Source organism: Xenopus laevis, chromosome 7S, assembly GCF_017654675.1.
Source record: "Xenopus laevis strain J_2021 chromosome 7S, Xenopus_laevis_v10.1, whole genome shotgun sequence".
NCBI lineage: Eukaryota > Metazoa > Chordata > Amphibia > Anura > Pipidae > Xenopus > Xenopus laevis.
Window position 1 is genome coordinate 9,076,939 of NC_054384.1, and position 17,879 is coordinate 9,094,817.

The 17,879-nt window shown below is 37.6% G+C and overlaps 1 protein-coding gene across 2 annotated transcripts in view; it reads left to right on the forward strand.

The window, feature by feature from the left end:
- The window catches only part of arid5b.S (AT-rich interaction domain 5B S homeolog), a 200,038-nt gene that overhangs the window by 67,170 nt on the left and 114,989 nt on the right, over window positions 1-17,879 (forward strand). For both annotated transcript variants that reach the window (XM_041570338.1, NM_001291081.1), the window contains 1 exon segment: window positions 14,735-14,965. In XM_041570338.1, coding sequence (XP_041426272.1) covers window positions 14,735-14,965 — 231 coding nt within the window.

A 17,879-nucleotide genomic window follows, 5' to 3' on the forward strand; every position in this document is an offset into this window, starting at 1 on the left:
TATTGCACGAGGCTAAAGTTTCAGCTTGTCAATAGCAGCAATGATCCAGGACTTCAAACTTGTCACAGGGGGTCACCATCTTGGAAAGTGTCTGTGACACTCACATGCTCAGTGGGCTCCGATTGGCTGTTGAGAAGCTAAGCTTAGGGCTCGTCACTAATTATCCAGCAGAAAATGAGCTTCCCTGGCTGTAATATAAGCTGATGCTACAGGTTTGCTGATTATTAAATTCTGATGCTAATTGCACTGGTTTCTGTGCTGACATGTAGTAATTATCTGTATTAATTACTAATCAGCCTTATATTGTGACATTTCTATTCTATGTGTACTGTATATTGTGAGTGGCTCCCAAAGCTCAGTAAGTGACAGCAGCACAGAGCATGTGCAGTGAATCAGCAGAAAAGAAGATGGGGAGCTACTGGGGCATCTTTGGAGACACAGATATTTGGAGACACAGGGATAATGTACCCCCTACTGTAAATGATAAGGATATAAGAAGTCACTGAGGGGTTGTTCTGTGACCATATAAAGGCACAAGGCTGCAGGCTGAGTTATACAGGGAACTCTGAGTATCACTCATGTATTATAAAGGATAATGTACCCCCTACTGTAAATAAGGATGAATTTAATACTTTTCTTACTGTTCTTACTGTTGTAGGTAACTTAATGCCTTTTTGAACATTCATATAATAAACAAATACAACTTGACAAGTTAGAGTCTAATGTTGGGAAGTCTGAGTCAGCAGTGCGCCGAGGAGCACAACATGCGCTTACATGAGCAGTGTATAATGTTCTGTACAGAACTATTCTTGCTTGCGATTTCATCCAAACACACTATTTTGTTGTAGCCACTGGCCTCTCAGAATACACTTGCTTTGCAGTCGGAAGTCAGTAGCCACACTGTTTTCTGCTGAGCAGAAAGTGATAATAGTTGAACTGGTAGTTTCTTCCCTAAATAACAATGTACTTATTCTGAAAAAATGAAATAAAAGGTAACGCAATAGCTTTTATCCTTTTAGAAACTGCTTTAACAGTTTTTCCAGTTATATATTATGACATTTTTGGTTGCCCTTTTTGCAAACCCATTGGTTACACAAGACTCCTCTACTCACTGTACAATATTTGGGTGTATAACATCCTGAAGCAAATACAGTAAACTCTGATTTTATTTTCAACTTTTACTTGTTCTTCTGTAGTTGGATTGTTGGCCTATATTTTTATAGTTATTGAATCTGACATCTTCTTCCTCAAATGGGGTCACAGACCCCAACTTTTAAAAAACATGCTCTCTAAGGCTGCTTTTTATTGTTATTGCTACTAATTCCTAGTTGCTAGGGTAATTTGGGCCCTAGCAACCAGATAGCTGATGTAATTCCAAACCTGGATGATTTTTGAATAAAAAGGTAAAAAAAAACCACTCAATAACCACATATAATAAAAAATTAAAACCAACAACAAATTCTCAGTTTTCAAGATTTCTTCAAAATATGAATTCTGATAAGTTCCTTCCCCTGTGTGTGCAGCTTAAAGGGGAACTATCGTGAAAATGAAAATTGAATATGAGCTTCAGCATACTGAAATAAAAACAAAACAATTCTGTGTGGTTTCTAAAATAATCAAGTTTATCTTCACTATTCCTCTCTCAGCATCTGTTTCTCTTCATTCTGTCTTCATGCAGCAGTTGGGTGTCAGATAAGCATTGACAGTTAGATCCAATATATCTTATAGGGGGGCTCCTTTCCTAGCAGATGTATTAGAGCTCATTCAAATAACTGATTCCAGTACAAACAAAATCTAACAAAATAACTGCCTTTTGCACAAATTCTGCATGTAGAGAGACATGATGTCTGGTGAATTTAATAGAGTGAGCTCTAATACATCTTCTAGGCAAAAGGAGCCCCCCTATAAGATATATTGGATCTAACTGTCAGTGAATATCTGACACCCAATTGCTGCATGAAGACAGAATGAAGAGAAACAGAAGCTGAGAGAGGAATAGTGAAGATAAACTTGATTATTTCAGAAACAGTACAGAATTCTTAATAGATTGTATTTAGAATGTTTCTTATTTCAGTATGCTGAAGCTTATATTCAATTTTCATTTTCACGATAGTTCCCCTTTAAATTGGAGGTAGCGTCCAATGTTTTATTTGTACAATGGGAGCCAGAGCCAATGGAGCATATTCAGAGTTCTGTCTCTGGCTCCTTTAGTGTTTTTGCTGCTTTTATCATGTTTTTACTGCTGGTCTTTATCAACAGGAACCAAACATGTTAATCAATTTCATGTTTAATAATCCTAGTACTTTTCACGCCTAGTAGAATATGAAATATTGAGGTGTAGTTCTGTTACATAACTCCTCCAGATTGCCCAAAGGATTTGTATGTGAAGTGCGTCCTTTGTTCGCAGCCAGTCTGTTGTTTCAAAGGATTCTATACTCTGTAAAAATTTTTTTTTTTTTGTTTGTGTGTGAAATTTAATTTAATATTAAGCGAAGTAGAGATAATTGCAAGATTTATTTACCCATCAGGGAGTAAGAAGTAGATACCAAATCTGAATCCTAATTTGCATATTTAAATTAGGGGCAGGTAGGAAAAGCACGTGACTGTTCGTTACAAAAATAGATTTTTTTTTCACGTTTTCCTTTCATGACCCTAATTTGCATATGCAAATTCGGATTCGGTATTCGGCCGAATCTTTCACCAAGGATTCTGGGATTCGGCTGAATTCCAAATAGTGGATTTGGTTCATCCCTAATTACAAATGTACCATCTATTAGTTGATGGGTCGCGCGGGTTCGGCCCAACCTCGCACACTCTTTTCCAGGACCTTCCAAATGCTGGCTTCCGACTTGAGTTTTTATAGACGCGCGCCTCTCGCCCGCCCCTTTTGTGATGTCATCGGCGGTGGCGGTCAGCGCGGGTCCACAAAAGAGACCCGAAAGTCGGACTCGGGGGGGGGGTCGGGTGGTGGTAGGTCGGGCTGTGGTGGGTGCAGGTCGGGAAAAGCCTGACCCGCACATCACTACCGTCTATGTAGTTGCCAGTAAATTTGTAATACCCTTTGTTCCGCCCATGACCTGCCCATTTAATCCCTGATATGCCCTAATACCTACCTGTTTCTCTGTCCATCTATGGAGAATGCTTTATTTGTACGCCCACTTACATCTATACTCCATCCAAACATGCCTTTGATCCACCCACTAATGCCGTAGACCCGCCAACCAATGTCCTCCAACATCTGAAGTTCCCTGTTGGCTGGTTTATTGTAAAAGGTGACAACCCTTCATGTGAAGCAGGGCAAAACCCTGGATATATGCTTTTAGGTTATTCTATTTTTACTCCACTGGGAGCTCTAGAAGAAAGACAAATATGACAACACGGTAGTCCTACAGTTGAACCCCCCCAATTTCTAGCAAACAGGAACAATGTTCCAGGGTCTCAATTACTGGGAGGTGCCCAACACCAGCCAGTGATAATGCCTCTAATATAGTATAAATTGTGTTGTTTTAGAGGAATACTTCTAAACTGTTAGGGGCAGATTTATCAAAGGTCGAAATGAAAATTCGTATTTCGAGCTAATTTTTGTGTACTTTGACTAGGGAATAGTCCAAATTTGATTCGAACTTGAAACAAATTTGAAATTTATCATGTACTATCTCTTTAAAAATTCGACTTTGACTATTCGCCATCTAAAACCTGCCGAATAGCATATGGGGGACCTCCTAGTGACCCTTGGTCACTTACCCATCATTAGTATTCAAATTATAACTCAACCTATGACGACGTATATCACGAGCGGCTCAAATAAATTTTGTTCGCCCCGACATGCCAGGAATACTTACATTTTTTTCTCTCTCGCAAAATGTATTTTACTTAATAGGATACTGTCTCCTGGGGGGGGGGTCTGCATTTCTCAAATATTATATTACACTGTTCCTCGGAAATAAAATCATATTTTTAAATAAAAAAAGAAAATAATCTGGTTCTCCGTGCAAGGCACATTTGCGTAATGGCTTTCTCTGGATCTATTTAATTTTATTTTATTTTTTTCTCTTCTGCTGAGTATTCAATTAAATAGTCTCTTTTAACATTGGAACGTTCTATCTGTCCACTGCCCCTAGGGAATTATTTTTAATGCTTTTAACTTTTAGTTGCAGCAAATCACATCTAATTACTTTTTTTTTTTTGTACACAAACGCTTAATAAAATGCTTAACCAAACTAATTTATGTCTGCTTCAAAGGTTGGAAGCTGCCATCATTTTCTTGGCGTGTATATGCAAATTTTAATGGTTATTAGTTCTTAGAAATAAATGCCTTTTAAATATAGTGTCTGGCTTGGGTATTAATTTGTATTTTGAAAAGCAGTGGCTTTCATAACATAATTGTTCTTATTTTTATGAGTGTCTTTTTCTGAAATGTGTAAGGCTAAAGCAGTAATCAGGTCCCTACACGTATACAAAAGCAATAGAATTCTATTTCAGGGGATTTTGACTGTTTTTTTATTAAACGCATTTGCTTGCTAATAAAGTACTATTCATATCAAGAAGAAATTAAATGGTTATTGGTAACGAAGTAAAAAGCTCATTAAAATCATATAATAAGCAAATGTTATTTTTTTCCATGTTCCATTATTTTGCTTTATATTTTTGTCAAGCTTGTAAATTTCAATAAAACTTATACTCATGTTGCCAAAAATGTATTTGTCACCCTCCCACATGAAATAATCATATTCTTCCCTATGGGGGTTGGCAACGAACTTGAAATGCTCTTATTAAAATAGATTTTTTTTTTTTTTTTTTTTTTTTACAAAGAGGCAATAAACACCATTGGTCCCTAAGAGATGTTTCCTGGAAAAAGTTTCTAAATTGTGACCCAAATTCGGTTGGAGCATGGGCAAGTGGAGCATCCTACTGACAGCTAAAAGATCCCACTAACTACTAGGATTTGTAAAAAATATCACTGCCCTTGTTAGTAGTTGAATCTGGGCCTTGAGGCTTACACTTCCCCAACCAGGGCCCTATCCTAATATACTATTGCTACACTTTTTACTTACCTACTGTGACCCCAAACAAGGGGTAGGCAGTATAGTGGGCTGCCTATACTATAGACAGAGTTGTCTCTGTGCCTGGAGATGAAGAATACAAGTACCATTGAAACTAGCCAAGAATATCTGGAGGTCCTCAACTTCCCTATGACTGTCCTAGTTAGTAATTGCCTTTGGACCCTTTGGGAGGGTCTCCAATTTCCTATCACTGTCTTTGTTAGCAGGTGACTTTGGCCTTGAGGTAACGTATACAGTAGAAGTCCAATGGATCTAGCCAAGAATATCTGAGGGGCATCCACTTCCCTGTCACTGTATGTCGTTTTGTCCCTGGGCCTTGAGATAAAGCATACATGATCCAATGGATCTAGCTAAGAATAACTATCACTATCATAGTTAGTAATTGCTTTTGGACCCTTTAAGTAAAGCATATAAATCCTTAAGGATTATCCAAGAATGTCTGGAGTACCTCCAATTTCCTATCACTGTCCTGGTTAGCAGGTGACTTTGGCCTTGAGGTAAAGCACAGAAGTCCAATGGATTTAGCCGAAAATATCTGAGGTGCATCCACTTCCTCATCACTGTTCTTGTCTTAGTAGTTGTCTCTGGGCCTTGAGCTAAAGCTTACAAGTGCAAATGGTTTATGCCAAGAATATGAAGAAATCCAACAGTGAAGTGAAGCCACTGACCTCTATTTTGCATATTTAGTTGAAGTTTTCTCGAGCTCTTACATTTTTTAGGAACTTGTAACAATACAAAAAGAGCCATTAAAATAACCATCTATTGAAACCAGAATGTGCCACTCCCCACCCTCAAGAACACTTCTTGGACGCATTTATTGGCACAGAAACTTATATCAGTCAGGTAGTAGGAAATAATTGCTGCTTAAAGGGATACTGTCATGGTAAAAAACATTTTTTTCAAAATGAATCAGTTAATAGTGCTGCTCCAACAGAATTCTGCACTGAAATCCATTTCTCAAAAGAGCAAACTGATTTTTTTATATTCAATTTTGAAATCTGACATGGGGCTAGACATTTTGTCAATTTCCCAGCTGCCCCAAGTCATGTGACTTGTGCTTTGATAAACTTTAATCACTCTTTACTGCTGTACCGCAAGTTAGAGTGATATCACCCCCCCTTGTCCCCCCCCAGCAGCCAAACAAAAGAACAATGGGAAGGTAACCAGATAACAGCTCCCTAACACAAGATAACAGCTGCCTGGTAGATCTAAGAACAAAATTCAATAGTAAAAAACCATGTCCCACTGAGACACATTCAGTTACATTAAGAAGGAAAAACAGCAGCCTGCCAGAAAGCATTTCTCTCCTAAAGTGCAGGCACAAGTCACATGACCAGGGGCAGCTGGGAAATTGACAAAATGTCTAGCCCCATGTCAGATTTCAAAATTGAATATAAAAAAATCTGTTTGCTCTTTTGAGAAATGGATTTCAGTGAAGAATTCTGCTGGAGCAGCACTATTAACTGATTTATTTAGAAATTTTCTTTTTTTCCCATGACAGTATCCCTTTAAGTCCTAAAGCGCTTACCTTTTGCACAGTAATTGATGTCCTGCATTTAGATAAGAGATTGCATTGTTTTATTATCTCCATTCTATGAGCTCATTGATATCATTGTGACATGATTAGACTGTGTCCAACCTGCTCATATTATTTGCAATAAGGCAAACATATTAAAGAGTATTGCTACATATAGCTCCATTTTAGTGCCATGCTGATTTTGCAAATGGACTCATTGTGGAGCAGAAAGAGAAGGGAAACAAAGAATGACGAAGTCAAGCTGGTGTTGTTCCAAACAGTTTTTTCATTGCCAGCGTCAACAATAAAGTACAGGTAACGATAAATGTCAGGTTTATCCGATGGTAGTTTGATAGATCATTTTTTTTTTTCAAAAATGTTTTTATTTTCTTATGCTTTATAAATGAAATAATATATAACAAATTAAATAAAATAAACAACACAAATGTCAAGTGCAAATCAAGTTTCGGTAAACAAAGTTGGTGATTAACGTATCTAGATGTTATCAATAGATGACACTTCTTTTGCATTCAGTGTGGCAATACAATAAATGATAATGAAAGATGCATCCTAAATGATCCAAATTAGGGCGGAGAGAAACATGTTCACAAATTATATATATGATTCCTTTAATAACTCTCTATTACCCAAATTCACTAAGCGCCGAAGTGCCTAACGCTAGCGTCAATTCGCTAGCGTTGGGCATTTTCGTTACTTCGCAAATTCACTAACGAACGCTGGCGTAACTTCGCTAGTGTAACTTCGCACCATTACGCCTGGCGAATTTTCACTACGGACGTAACTACACAAATTCACTAACGCGGGCAGTGTACTGAACGCTACCTTTTACGCTAGACTTCCTTCCACCTCAGACCAGGCGAAGCGCAATAGAGTAGATAGGGATTGCTTCAAAAAAAGGTCAAATTTTTTCTAAGTCCCAAAAAACGCTGGCGTATTTTCTATATTATGGGTGATAGGCTGAAAAATATCTAATTTTTTTTTGGGGCTCCCCTCCTTCCCCCCTACATTTCCTAACTCATGGCACCTTAACTATACAGTGGGCACATGTGTAGGGCAAAATAAACATTTTATTTGATGTTTTGAAGGCCGTATGCAAATTAACCATCGCTAGCGTAACTTCGCTTAGCGAATCAACGCTAGCGCAACTTCGCAACCTTACGCTACCCCTGTGCGCAACTTCGGATTTTAGTGAATTTGCGGAGCGCTGGCGAAACTACGCCTGGCGAAGTGTGGCGAAGTTGCGCCTGGCGCAACTACGATCCTTAGTGAATTTGCCCCAATGTATCTAATATATATTTTTCCCTCTTGCCTTAGCAGAGGTTTAAAAAAACGAGACAATGCATGGATAGCGTAATTTTCCAGTGTGCCCCAACTTTGTCCCATGTCCTTCACTTTTGTATTATCACAATATGTCTTTGTGATTAGAGTCTAACGTTATTTTGCAATTGGTCGTTTTTGCCATTACCAAATTACCTGGAATTTGACAAGGTGGGCCAGCGAGGATGCCCCCTTCGTGGTTCCTCTTTTCTCTAAGTGCCGGTCCCCTATGGTGCCCGTGGCACACACTCCAGTATTTACACGTTGCGAGCATCATGACGTCATGAATATTTAAAGGGACTTTGGACTGGAAATTATCGCCCGTTGTTAGATCTAACTTGCTTAGTATCTGGGTATGATTTCTGTCTGTTTGATTCCAGTCTTTGATCCTTGCCTGCCTGACTATTCTGAACTCTACCGTTATTTACCCTTGCCTGCCTGACTATTCTTTGAATGCTGCCTGTACCGACCCTGGCCTGATTGACCTTGCTTGAACTCCGCCTGTACCAACCCCGGCCTGCCTGACTATGCTTTTCGTCTATTCCTTGAACTGTTGCCTTCCGTCCAAAACTTTGGAAACGCACGTGCCCCTTTGCTCGTTCAGAGCATCTGCTTTGCTCCTCTCAAGTTAAGACCTGGCGGCATCTTAGTAGCTGTGGGCTCCTTCCGAGGCAAAAGGCGGCTGCTACAGGTGGAAGATTGAGCCGTGACCAGGGAGCTTAGCATTTGTTCTGAATTTAGGGAGCCGTACGTGACACTTACTGAAATAGAAAAAAACTATTTTCCCACTGAAAGCTTAATTTAGTTTTGATTAGTGAAAGCTATCATTAAACAGTATCATCCATACCATTTTAATCGGTTTCTATCTTTTGAGACAACACTACTATAAACAAGGATAGTCTGACCACAAAATGATATGTACTGTATAGGTGTTTATGTTGGATGTGTAGAGGTCGAAATATCGCTCTGAAAAGTTGTATTCGCCTGCATCTCTGCCTCAAAAAATGGATTAAACACCTTTCCCTTCTTCTACCTGGTGGGCTAATGCGTATGTTTTTTGTTCTGATATTCACTAACCCAGCAAAAGGGGACAACGTTTCAAGAGATTCACATGGCCTACAATCTGCTCAAGACATTGCTTTTTTTTTCCAGTATGAAACTATCTCAGCCAGGTTTGGCCAGATATCACCTATTTACATAGGTGGCCCACGCAAAAAGGACCTAATTCTGTGACCAATAAAGTCTAAAGCCAGTGGAATAATTCTCCACATAAGCGGATTGATATCTGGCCAAGCCTTGATCAGATAGTTTCATGCAAGAAAGAAAACATAGGCTTTGAATAGACTAGAGGCCATAAAAATCGATTGGAATTACATCCTCTTTGTTATCTGAATACCAGAACAAACAAACAGAACAATAGCTTGCTGAATGATTGAATGATATGTCATCTCAGTGGCTATTTCAGGCCAAGATTTACTTATTTGATGACTTTACCAGACAAAAAGATCTTTTTGTGTACGGCCAGCTTCAAATACAGTAACTTGTGGTTCATCTCCAATTGGGCAAATATCACTCTTATGTCCATCCTTGACATTTAGAACCTTTTGTTATATTATTTTACAGAAATTCCTGTTTGGACAAAGATGGTGACTGGGTAACAGTAAAACTGAATCACCACTTTAGTCATGTTCTTAAATTGACATTAGACTTCATGTACTGCCAAGGGTATAAATAAAAATGACTGGTGAAGTGTTGCTTAAATAGGAATTTTAAGCTTTTACGACTCCACAAAAATAAACTTTATAGACCACAGTTCGGAAAATACTGCCTCGCAGTAGATTTAATAATTGCAAGAAGGTATTAATGGATCTTAATCTCATAACTGTAATGCTCTCTGGGTGATTATGTCATGTTTTATTTCATATTTTTTTGGATTGTTGAAAGGAATTCTGGAAAAGGGAACATTCTGTTTTGAAATGAGCAATGTTTTTCAACCTCTCCAATAGTCAGCCTTCTTCCCTTCCTTAGTTTTTTCACTTTCTGTAAACTCAATTCTCAGTCTTCTCATGCCTTTTGGGAACCTTTTATGAGTATCAGTTCTGATTTCCACTTATCTGTATTTTAATTCTGAATGTGCAGCCTATGCTCCATTTATTAGTCAAGTCAAATGTATCCACAGAACCATTTATTTCCAAAACACCCATTTTTCTTAAATTCTCTGAAGCTTTCTTGAGGAGCTGTGGTATTGACTGTAATGAAGAAATGGATGATGTAAAATATGAATTGTGTAATGATTAGAAACAGAGAACGTAGAAAACAAAAATTGCATGTTCTAGAGCACCTTGTGGTGGCAGTTCTGTTAAGGTGTCTTAAACCCCAACATGGCTATTTGATGAGGCATTAACAGCTTTAATCTGAAAATGAGATGGGCTGCTATCCTCTTGTCAATTCCAACCAGTTTGCTTCTTCAGGCCTTCAATCAAAGGACTGGATTGTTTTATCACCTGGGTGGATTGCTCCCTTAAGCTGGCCACAGATGTTGAGATTTTTAAAAGATCAGATCCTGATCGTGAGACCACGATCTTCTCAGAACGATCGTACGAATTTACCATCAACTAAAAAGACCAATTTGCCAGGAAAACAAAGGGGAGCTGCCTGCTTGGCCCTGCAAACATAGATAGATTGCACTGGGACCGACAAAGATTTTTTGACCTGGCCGATCAATTTCCTGACAGATGTCGGCCGAAAAATCATAAGATGTACGATCGTTCGAATCCCACTAACCGCACGATAATTTCGAAGGATTGGTCGGGCTTCCCTAAAATTGGTCGTTCGGCAAGAAGAATCGTCGCGTCTATGGGGAGCTTAAGAGTATATCCAACAATTTTTGATCTGTTGATTGACTGATCTTTGTTTTCATTTGCCCTTAAACGAAAAAATAAATAAGTAAAACTATTGTTTTATTAGCCAAAGCTCCAGTGCCTTCTGGGGAGAAACTGCTGCCCCCCCCCCCAAAAAAAATATAGCAGGGTTAATTTATAAACATTGGCTAATTTGCACCTGGGCCTAAGCCAATCAGTGTAGAACTTAAATTATGGTTGTGTCAACTGCTTGTATAACAGAAGTGCTTTGGTACATCGTTATATTATAAGATATACTTGAATATGTTTGATGGACTCCTGTTGGATCCATAAAAATCATTCCATTATTGCAGCCTAGTAATAAAATCAGTTCCATTACTATATCATAAAATAAACACCATGACAAAGCTAATGTATCTGTTTTCATGGAGTGTTTTCCAGCAGGAAGACTGAAAGCAAATGAATCTAAATTTTATGACCTTAGAACTCCTAAAACAATAAAGATGAACCACATATCAGCCTGCCATTGTGAAAGTGGAGGAGATATAGTACTATTTTGTGTAACCTTTGTCCCGTAATATATCACTTTCAGAGCTAGGAGAAAGTTGCTTACTCTGTTCCCGTAGTGATTTTCATTGCGCTGAAAGGATTTGCATATGAGTTCCAGCAGGGTAATCGGACAAATGGGGTTATTGCACTCAGCAAGGGGTGTGAAGGCCGAAAATATGTGAAAAGACGTGTTTATAGAGTAGAAAGACTTTGTAACCTGTATGTTATTTATGGACTGCTATTTAGACATTTGTGCTTTTGAGATCATTTGTGTGTGCTTTGTAGATCCTGAGTTCAATTCCAGCTGGAATGTTATTTGCAAGGAGTTTGTATCTTGTTCCCTTATATGCATGGGTTTGCTCTGTGTACTCCAGGTTCCCCCCACACTCCATAAACATACAGGCAGGTTAATGGGCTTCTGATAAAACTGACCTGTATTTGCGAGGGAATATTGATTGTAAGCTCCAGTGGGGCAGGGACTGATGGACAGTTGTGTTAGCACTATATAAATAACAGATATGGATTCTACCACTGCCTAGTATAATATATATTTTATTATTTAGATATAGGAATGTACCCGTTCCCTCTGTAATGCTCTTGGTGGCATGTTTGTTGCTCTAAGCCTCATACCTCCCCACTGCCCCCGATTGGTCAAGAAACACCTTAAAAGCCAACTTTACTGAAAGTTAAGCCTATTTGTACAATTGGAACTTTCAAATAAACCTCAATTTACTGACGGTTTCTCTTGAAAAATCAGTTGGGTAGACAATCTAGCAGCAGTGGAGAACAACAGTGCAAGAATGTGCCGGAACATTGCAGCAAATACCCATATTTTGGACTATAGGGTCTATACAATTAGAGGGGCCACAGTGTACTTATTTAACCTACATTATAAATAATTTACCTGTGTTTCATCACCTGCCAGTCACACTGGGATGTCTTATATGTTTTATACCTGGGATACTACTACCCATTGTGACATTATCCTTATATTGGTATTGAAATCTTATGCCTCAGAACTCAGACTGTTGGTATGTATGTGCAGGATATTACATTGGTTTCCTTATGATTAAATTCCCTTTACATTTTATTTTTGTTCCATTTTCCCTGTTGTAAGTAAAACCTTGATCTCATGTATAAAGCTGCTTATCTTGTAGCCTTGCGTATAAAAATACACTTTTGAGTTGCAACAAAACCAAGCAGAATAATCTGTTGTTTTCTTAAAACAAGATCTAGCCATATTTTTGAAATAGTTCTGTACACAGAGTCACAGAGAAAGGGCATCATGTGCAGGGATTAAATGAAGCACCTGCTGCCATAGGGGAATACAGGAGTTGAATGCTAATGCCAAATAAGTGGACAAACTGACTTCCAGCAGAAGTCAAATATGGTTCTCCTAAGAAGAGAGATGTTTTAACCAGTTTTGAAGTACTTTTCAATATCTTTGAGGTGCAAAAGAGAATTTGTCCCAAGATTTCAATGTAAAATGAGTGAAAGTTCATCATTATTTTTATGTCTGGGTGTAGCCAACTTTAAACTGAGCACAACTGGTCCCCAGCCAGTGCCTTGTGAGCAATATGTTGCTGTCTGACCCCATGGATGTTGCTTATTTTTCATTTCCATGCTTGGAGGCAAATTTTGGTTGAATATATACATTGTGTACTGCCAAACAGAGACTCCTGTAGGCTGCCAGTCCATATAGCCAATCACAGGCCATATTTGGTACCCCTGGGAACTTTTAGCATGATTATGTTGCTCTCCAACTTTTTTGTTATATTTTAATGTGGCTCATGGGTAAAAAAGGATGAGGACCCCTGGCAAATTTCTTTTCCTTGATCTATCAAAATCACTGGATTATCTGTCTGCTATTGGTCATGCTCAGATAGTTGGGAAGTATTGTTGACATCAGTCCAGCCAACCAAATCTGAGAAGGTATCTTCTAGCCCAATGTAGCTCTCCAAGAGAATTCATGGCCTTCAGCGTGTCCCAGGGCTCCAATAACTTTCTTGTGCGATTTTATCAGTAATAATCTGGATACTGCTACCATAAGGTAAAGATTGGACAAAACTATCATAACGAAGCAGATAAAGATACAAATATTTATGTCTTATGCAAATCTGAAACTTCAAATTGAGCCAAATATGGTTTCTTTGGAGCTAATGAAGATAAAAACAAGAGGAAATTGCTTATGCATTCACCTTAAGGTTTCCACAACAAGGAAAAAATAGATGGTGGCCCTTTATCTTATCTTCTAAGCCTTAGGACAATTTAAACCAATCATCTCTGATGACAATTAAGAGGGTCTCATTTTTTTTCTAAATTCCTTGAATATGTTTGAAGATTCTTGAAGGAAAACTATACCCCCCCCCCCAAACAATGTAGGTCTCTCTAAAAATATATTGCATAAAACAACTCATGTGTAAATTAACCATTTTCATAATATACTTTTTTAATAGTATTTGCCATTGGGTAATCAGAAATAGAAAATTGCCATTTTAAGGAAAAAAAGGGTCGCCCCCTAGAATTCACAGTGCACACAAACCATACATGTTAGGTCACATGAGCCAATTAACAGACAGAGTTGTGTCTTTTGCTTCCACAATACTTCCTGTTACAGTTAGAGCTGCAGTATTTCTGGTCAGGTGATCTCTTCCTGTTATAGTTAGAGCTGCAGTATTTCTGGTCAGGAGAACTCTTCCTGTTACAGTTAGAGCTGCAGTTTTTCTGGTCAGGTGATCTCTGAGGCAGCACACAGACCATCACAAAATGGTCGTTCAAGGCAAGAGATGTAAAAGAGCAATATTTACTAAAATATATATACCAGTTTGGTAAGATTCTTTAATATGCCACTTAATTTGATATAAATTGTTGCTTAAGTATTCATTTTAGGGGTATAGTTTTCTTTTAACATTTACAGATTAATTATATTCTATTTGTCCACCCCCAAAAAAAGGAAAAATCCGTTTTTCATTTAATTGCTTCCTAGTAGATAATTATTTAGTGTTAATAAAGGTAAATTGGTTTGTTTTCTCTACTTGACCTTTAGACCAAAAATATTCATAAACACATTACAAATCATATCTGAATATCTATTTACATTTTATTGGAAGTGTATAGGTTATAGGTTATATACGATTGGATGTATTATCTGTGTATGATAAAGGGCTGTATCAATGGAGACATGTACTATCGGTATGAGACATGTAGCGAAATAATAAGTAAATATATACTTATTGAATTGAAACCGTTGAGTGTTTTTGGTTTAGTAACCCCAGGTGTTTTCTATACAAGGCATCTAAAAATGTGTCTTATTACTTAAGCCTTGTATCTTTTTCTCTCTGTTTGTCTTAGTTGAGTTGTAGGATTTAATATACACATTTTTTTTAACCATTTTTTTTTAACCACAGGTGAAGGCGAAGGCGACAAAAATGTGATGGTTTTAAGTTATCCCCAGTATTGCCGATATCGGTCAATCCTGAAACGAATTCAGGCAGAACCGTCCTCTGTATTAGCGGACCAATTTGTTCAGGCCCTCGGAGGGATCGCTGTCATCAACAACAATACAAAGATACTTTATTGTCGGGACACCTTTGACCACCCAACTCTGATTGAAAATGAAAGTATATGTGACGAATTTGGTAAGTTCCAATCCATTTAAATTTATTTCCATACATTTTTATTTGCATTGATGGAGAGATTGGATAGACATTTTGGGTTGTTTGTCCTGTGTGACCATCAAAGTTCTCCTTGATGAAAAATATCTTCTTAGGCAAAAAATGTTGAGATCTTTTTTTTTTTTCTTTCTAGAATTCCAATATTATCAGGTAGCATTAATCTGATCTCATTATTTAATTATACTTTTATGAAAAAGTAGTTTGTGTTGAACATCCCTTCAACGCCAGTAGAACACGTATAAGAAAAATTGCTTTTACTTAGAAATGTATTTTGTTATTGTTTGGACCAGATTGTATGGGTTTTGTATTTGTATTTTGACCTTTGGATTTTTCTGGGAAAACCGAGTTCCAACTAAATGTTCTTGTTTAAAGGCCCAGCGTGTGTATTTATAGAAAGCTTTGCATTTTTTTTGGTAGAAAGGAAAATCTGTCCTCGGGCAATACTCGTTATTTGTTCTGCATGTTTTCTTGAAGGTAAAATATATATATATATATATATTGTAGATATAAATTAATCTGTACAAATGTATTTAGCCCCCAGTAGAATGCTTCTCTGAAAGCCATTCTACAAACATCTGAGAACACTTGACCTACGTTTTTTTTTTTTTAGATGTCTGAGTCAATGTCAGTTCTAATAATGCAGTCTCGGTAAGGGTGTATTTACTTGGATAATTACTTCTCTTTTGTATGCTTGTCTCACAATCCAGATATAAGTTATTTATTCATCGCTCAAAACATTAGATCCTTCTGAAGTTTCCTAATTGATTTTCACTCTCCGTATATACAGAAGTGTGCTTCAGCTAGTTTTGTTTGTTTTTTTAGAATTCTATAGCCATTTTAATCTTGTATGAATCACCTATTCTGTATCTTTTATTTTATATAGTTCACGTGGCTGTTTTACACTATTTTGATGTTTTGCCATAATCTTGACTAAATTGCACTTGTTTTTTGCAAAGAGAGTATTCAATTTAAAATCCAGTGTTGTGTTAATATAACAAGATATTGCAAAAATAAATTGCCAACTGTTGAAATTTTGCCAGAATTTTACCAAATGCATTGATGTCAATGGGAAGACATCAGCGTAGAGGAATTATAATAATGCTGCTGGCATTTTTTCTGTGTTGTTTCACATGTTTTTTCTAGCGCAGAAAAAGGTATCATTTTCTGATGAAACACATGGAGAAATTTCTATAATACCAATGGCAGTTGAAAAAATCAAACCTGGATTTAAAAATATGTTTTGAAATTGGCAATAAAACACAAATTTTGCCACTTAACTGTACCTAGTGAAAAAGTTTGCTCATCCCTAAGTATAAGGGGCCCATTTACTAACTATCTATTTTTTCCATGAATCTCAAAAAATTTGTGGTTTCCTATATTTCTTAAAAGCTCCAAAAATTTGAGATTTATTAAGTGAAAAAACCTTCAATTCAATTACTCGCCAAGTAAAAGTTGTCAAGGTCCTATAAAAGTCAGTGGGAGCTGCACTGGACCATTTTTATTCCTTTCAGAATTTGAGGTTTTCAGATATTCGCTAGGAATTGTCTGAAAAACTCAAGTGTTCAGAGCTTTTTAGGTATAGGTATTTTTTGGTGCATTGTTCAGCACTTTTTTTCCTTTGTACTTTATATTATGATCTTTTAATAAATTGCATGAAATTTCTGGTTTTAAAAAATGTGAGTTTAGTCATGGCTTAAAAAATCTCTAAAATTTTAATAAATAGGCCTAAAAGTATTGACATACTCTTAACTCACTGTTTTTTTGACTTTCCTTCACCATTTTTGGCATAGACTGGAATAAAGGATGAGGAAGGAGTTTTAAAACAAAAACACCCACCCCATCAATATGTTAAAATACATTTTAGTATAACGCTTGGAATTTCAGGAAAAGCCCTAATCAAACAATCCACAGGGTAAAAGTCTTCTAGATCAGTGGTCCCCAACCACTGGGCCGTGGCCCAGAAGCGGGCCGTGGACACTCCCGTACTGGGCCACCGAGCCCAGTGCGCATAAACGAGGTGTGGCGATTTGGACGCCGGCGCAACAAAATTTGATGCCGACCCCTGCTGACCCCCTGCTGTCCCACATATTTATTCACAAATGTGTGGGATTTAAGAAACAGCTCTATAAAAAGTCTGTTTCTCTTCCATGATAATATTTTGGGACAGTTATTTAGTTTCTTTTAAAACCAATGTGCACATCAACACAGGTGGAACGGAAATATTCCTGTTACTTAACATTCTTAAGATATGTCAAGAGTTCTAAAAAAAATCTGAGTTTCAAGTACCCAAGTGTATTTTTTTTTTTAGTTTAGTATTATTGTTGTGTAGGCAGCCATCTTAGATCTTTTTGCCTTGTCGTGTGCTTTCAGAAAGAGCCAGTACTGCACTATGGAACTGCTTTCTGACAGGCTGTTGTTTCTCCTACTCAGTGTAACTGAAGGAGTTGCAGTGGGACATGGATTTTTACTATTGAGTGCTGTTCTTAGATCTACTAGGGAGCTGTTAGCTTGTGTTAGGGAGCTGCTATCTGGTTACCTTCCTATTGTTCTGCTGATAGGCTGCTGGGTGGGGAAGGGAGGGGGTAGATATCAGTCCAACTTACAGTGCAGCAGTAAAGAGTGACTGAAGTTTTTCAGAGCACTAATCACATGCTTGGGGGAACCTGGGAAACTGATATGTCTAGCCCCACGTCAGATTTCAAAATGAAATATAAAAAAATCAGTTTGCTCTTTTAAAAACAGATTTCAATGCAGAAGTCCGCTGGAGCAGCACTATTTTAAAACTGATGCATTTTGAAAAAAAAACATGTTTTCCCAAGACATTATCCCTTTAAAGTGCTTTGTCTCTGACGGTTGTGCATAATATTTTAGCATTCAG